General features: G+C 42.9%; 1 protein-coding gene across 1 annotated transcript in view; it reads right to left on the minus strand.

Annotated features, from left to right (window-relative positions):
- SLC25A31 (solute carrier family 25 member 31) overlaps window positions 1-3,611 on the minus strand; it is a 24,022-nt gene extending 20,411 nt beyond the window's left edge. The window contains exons 1-2 of the mRNA XM_014520395.2: window positions 3,381-3,611; window positions 1,247-1,374 (exon numbers count right to left, since the gene is read on the minus strand). Coding sequence (XP_014375881.1) covers window positions 1,247-1,374; window positions 3,381-3,597 — 345 coding nt within the window. The 5' untranslated portion in view covers window positions 3,598-3,611. The remainder of the gene's footprint in view (window positions 1-1,246; window positions 1,375-3,380) is intronic.
- Between the last annotated feature and the right edge of the window lie 307 nt (window positions 3,612-3,918).

Genomic DNA, 3,918 nt, shown 5'->3' on the forward strand with positions numbered 1-3,918 from the left:
AGAAAAAGCTAGCAGGAAGAAAAGTGGGGAACTCCATTTTTTTATATATATAACCAGCCTTGTTAAGAAACCTTAACACAGTGATGTAGAACAGACATAAATCAATGGGATGTTTTAGCTATGTTTATGTGAAACAAGTTAGATATCTAATACTCGCTTTTTATATTGCTGAACTGGACATAATACGTGGGTATAATACATTATGTACTTAGATAAACCTTTCACAACTTAGGCCCGATTCTGTATTAGTTCCAGGTGGGGTGCCTGCAAAGGAGCTGTGTGTGAATACAGGCAGTCTTCCTGTGTGCAGTAATGGAGCTGTGTCATCTAGCAATGCAAAACCCTTTTGAGCCCAGACCTAGATCTTAATTCTTTCTTTCTAGTGTATGGTCCAGAAGTTGGACCTAGAAAATAAACTTTTGAAAACATTTGAACTAGTTTGTAAACATTTGTCTAGCTTTGGCAGGTAGCAAGAAAGTAGACCTTAAAACAGAAATCTAAAAAACTATCTTAATCAAGTGCAATGACCTTTGCTATCATCATAAATAGTTTTTCTAATAGTGTATATTAACGAGTATTCACAAATTCAACTTTACATATGCAAGTAGTTGCAGTGAGACTCTACCTGAGTGAAGTGACACATGAGCATAAACGTTTTGAGGACTGGGGTTTAAATTAATACTTTAAGTGTGAGATTTCATTGGGATTGTCAAAAGAGCCTGAAGGAGAGAGGTGCCTGAATCAGAAAGACTTTTAAAATCCCAGTCTTAACAGCTTGTATCAAGTAATTCTAAACAATAAGTGTGGGCAGATTTGAAGGATCATTTAACAATTAGGTACATGTTCCTCATTTACTATTCAAAGTGATGACGCTTGCTTTATAGAGTTCCTTTCATCATGAGGGAATCCAAAACAGATTGCTTAACAAATTATATATATACACGTTGACACTAAAGCTCCTGCTATACGTTACATATATTACTCAATTAACCGGTGAATTACACAATAAATGTAGGTTGACTACAACCTACAAAGTAATTCTCACACCATAAAAATGACTATTGAGCCAACCAGCTACAAAGTTAGCTCTTGAAAATGTGTAACAACTCTAGAGCTGGTTTCTATATACCTTTGATTTGAACATGTAGCAAGGCCCTGAAAGACAGACCCTTAGTGGAAGAGAGCAGCCAGAGAATGTCACACCATGACTGGTGTATTTATTAAACAGATGCTAGAGTGCACTTACCTGTTTTTCTTTATTCACTCCAGACATGAAAATCTGTTTGTATTTGTCCTTAAAAGCAAAATTTAGAGCCTGTGTTGGAAAATATCGGATAACATTTGCTAAATTGCCACGCCAGAAGCTGAGAAATCCTGTAAATGGAAAAAATAGGTTATTGCATTGTGTTTATGAAGTTCAGATTATACTGAATATTTTATACAACATCACTCTTGTTTCTTGTGTAAGATGAACTGTAACAAGGGCAAAAGTTTTCTTCTGTATTTTTTAATGATTTAGCATTTTAAATCTAGATCTTTTCTTATACGTACAGACACATATCTTCATAAATTGTCAGTGATGGGAAATCTCAACTATTGAAACCCATAAAAGCAAGATAAATAATGCTTAGAAATGGCAAAGGTTCTTAACTTTCTTACCTCAAATAAGATTGGGGATATAAACACATTGTATGTATAAAAATCTCATCATCATACTTCCCTGGGATATAAACATAGCAACTGGGGTTTTTTTACTTCATGTGTGTCCATGTATGTATTGTAGTCACTATAGGGGGTGCTCAGGCTTCATATAAAAAAAGTAGTTTATGCAGCACATTGGAAACTCAGTATGCATAATTAAATTTTATAATTAGGTTCCTTTTATACCTTAAAAATATCCCTTTGGACAATATGGTAAATTTTATGGAGGGATGGGATGAGCCATCAATATATTTAAAGCCCCAAACATTAAAAAATACTTGGAGCTGGCACCCCCACCTACTTTCATGTGATTGTCTTAAAAATCTTAATAGTAGAAGTTGGGTTTTTCATTTCAGCTTGATCATAAAAAACTACCGAAGGTCAGGAGAGCTGGCGTCACTGCCAGCTGGTTGGTCACAATACGGAGTTAAAGGGACTACTTGTGTGACTTAAAAAGTGAAGCATATAGCATCATGGAATCACAGAAAAGTCAAGCTGGAAGGGACCACAGGAGGTCATCTAGTCCAACCCCTGGTTTAAGGCAGGATCATTCCTGTCTACCTAGTCAGGGATATGCTTAAGTATTTTGCTGGATTTCAGCAAGTGTTTATGGTATTTCAGATCTGAGCCCCAAAACTGTCTGCTCTATAGAAAGGGAGCTCAACAAACTTATTAAGAAATGCATAGGAAACATTGGGAGGTCATGGGTAGGTTATTTAAAAGATCCAGAGATGACACCTCAACTGTTGCTATGGCTTTGTCAACAAAGGGGCAAGTGAAACACATGAAATTTTATCAGTTTCACTGACATTCATTGCTATTTTGTACCAGTTCAAACACGTCTCACTTAATGGTTGGCGTGAGGTGGAGATACAGGTCCATTCAGAAAAGGAAAACCCTCAGATCTTTAGGCAAGGAATTCCTTTATTTCAAACATTCTTTCTATGGGTATTAAGATGAAGAGGTCAAATAGCTATATCTCTTGGAAAAGAGAGACGATGAAAAGGAAAAAAACCAAACCCTGAAATGTCCTATGCAACCTGTAAGTCTTACTGTTACAGCAGGTGGACAATATATCTATCTGTGGATTGCACAAATGTCCCTTCCAAGTTTCTATTATTTGTTGGCTTCATAAAATATGATCAGTGACCATTTCTGAGCGTGTGTACATGATACCTCAGGACTTCTGGAAGCTACTTTAATGCAAGTACATTGATAACAAGAGCAAACACATTCTCGAGGAAAATATACTGATAAAATACTCAAATACCCCCAAGGTGAAATCATAGTGGTTGCTTCAATGAGGACAGGGCTGAGGGTTCCTCTGTTTCAGGAAGAAGCATTGAAGGCAAAATCCCGGGAGGGAATGATGGGCTGGGGGAAGGAGTGCCTGTGGTATCGGTGTCTGCCTGAGGTGTGGGGGTCCTGCCATGAGGCGGAGCACAGAGCAGGCCAGGAAGGTGTCTCTGCTGCTCTCTGCTCCACACACTTGCAGCTGCCAACTCCCAGGGAGAGGAGGAGGCAGCGGACATCGCAGCAGCCCCCCGGGGCACAGGAGGCTGAAGTGCAGGGGAAGCTGGGACACATGGCTGCAGCCCTGGACCCATCGGGGGAGGGACGCAGGCAGGGCCCAGGCAGCAGGGCAGCGTGAGAGGCACGGGGCAGGGGAGGCCACGTACTCTGCTCCTTGGGGATGCGGACAAAGCAGTCGATCATGCCCTTGTACTGCTGCTCGGCCCGGATCTGCTTGGACGAGGCCTGCACCTGCAGCAGCAGCTTCACCCGCTCGATGGGGGCCACGGTGGTCTTGGAGATGGCGGCCGCTATGCCCCCAGCCATCAGGTCCTTCCCAAAGGAGATGGGGTCGAAGAGCTGCCTCCTCTCCGAGGCCTGCATGGTGCTGCGGGGCTGAGGCGCCTACTGCCATGGCCCCGCCCCGTTGGGTCACATGACCTCCCAGGCTCTGCCAGCCACCAGCCAATCACAGCCAGCCCCATCAGGAGCCCCAGGGCAGGGAGAGCACAGTGGGGGAGCCCTGGGGGCTGGAGTCAGGCTGGCAGCTGGGGGCTGGGCTGGGAGCAGCTGAAGAGATCATGGGCATTTTGGGAAAACTCACCTGCATTACACCCTTGGGTGCACAGCGCTGCAGCAGGAGCTGGGACTCCCAGCCACTCAGGCCTGGCAGCACCCCAGTCACCGTAACTCTGCCCCTGAATG

Source organism: Alligator sinensis, unplaced genomic scaffold (genome assembly GCF_000455745.1).
Source record: "Alligator sinensis unplaced genomic scaffold, ASM45574v1 scaffold150_1, whole genome shotgun sequence".
NCBI lineage: Eukaryota > Metazoa > Chordata > Crocodylia > Alligatoridae > Alligator > Alligator sinensis.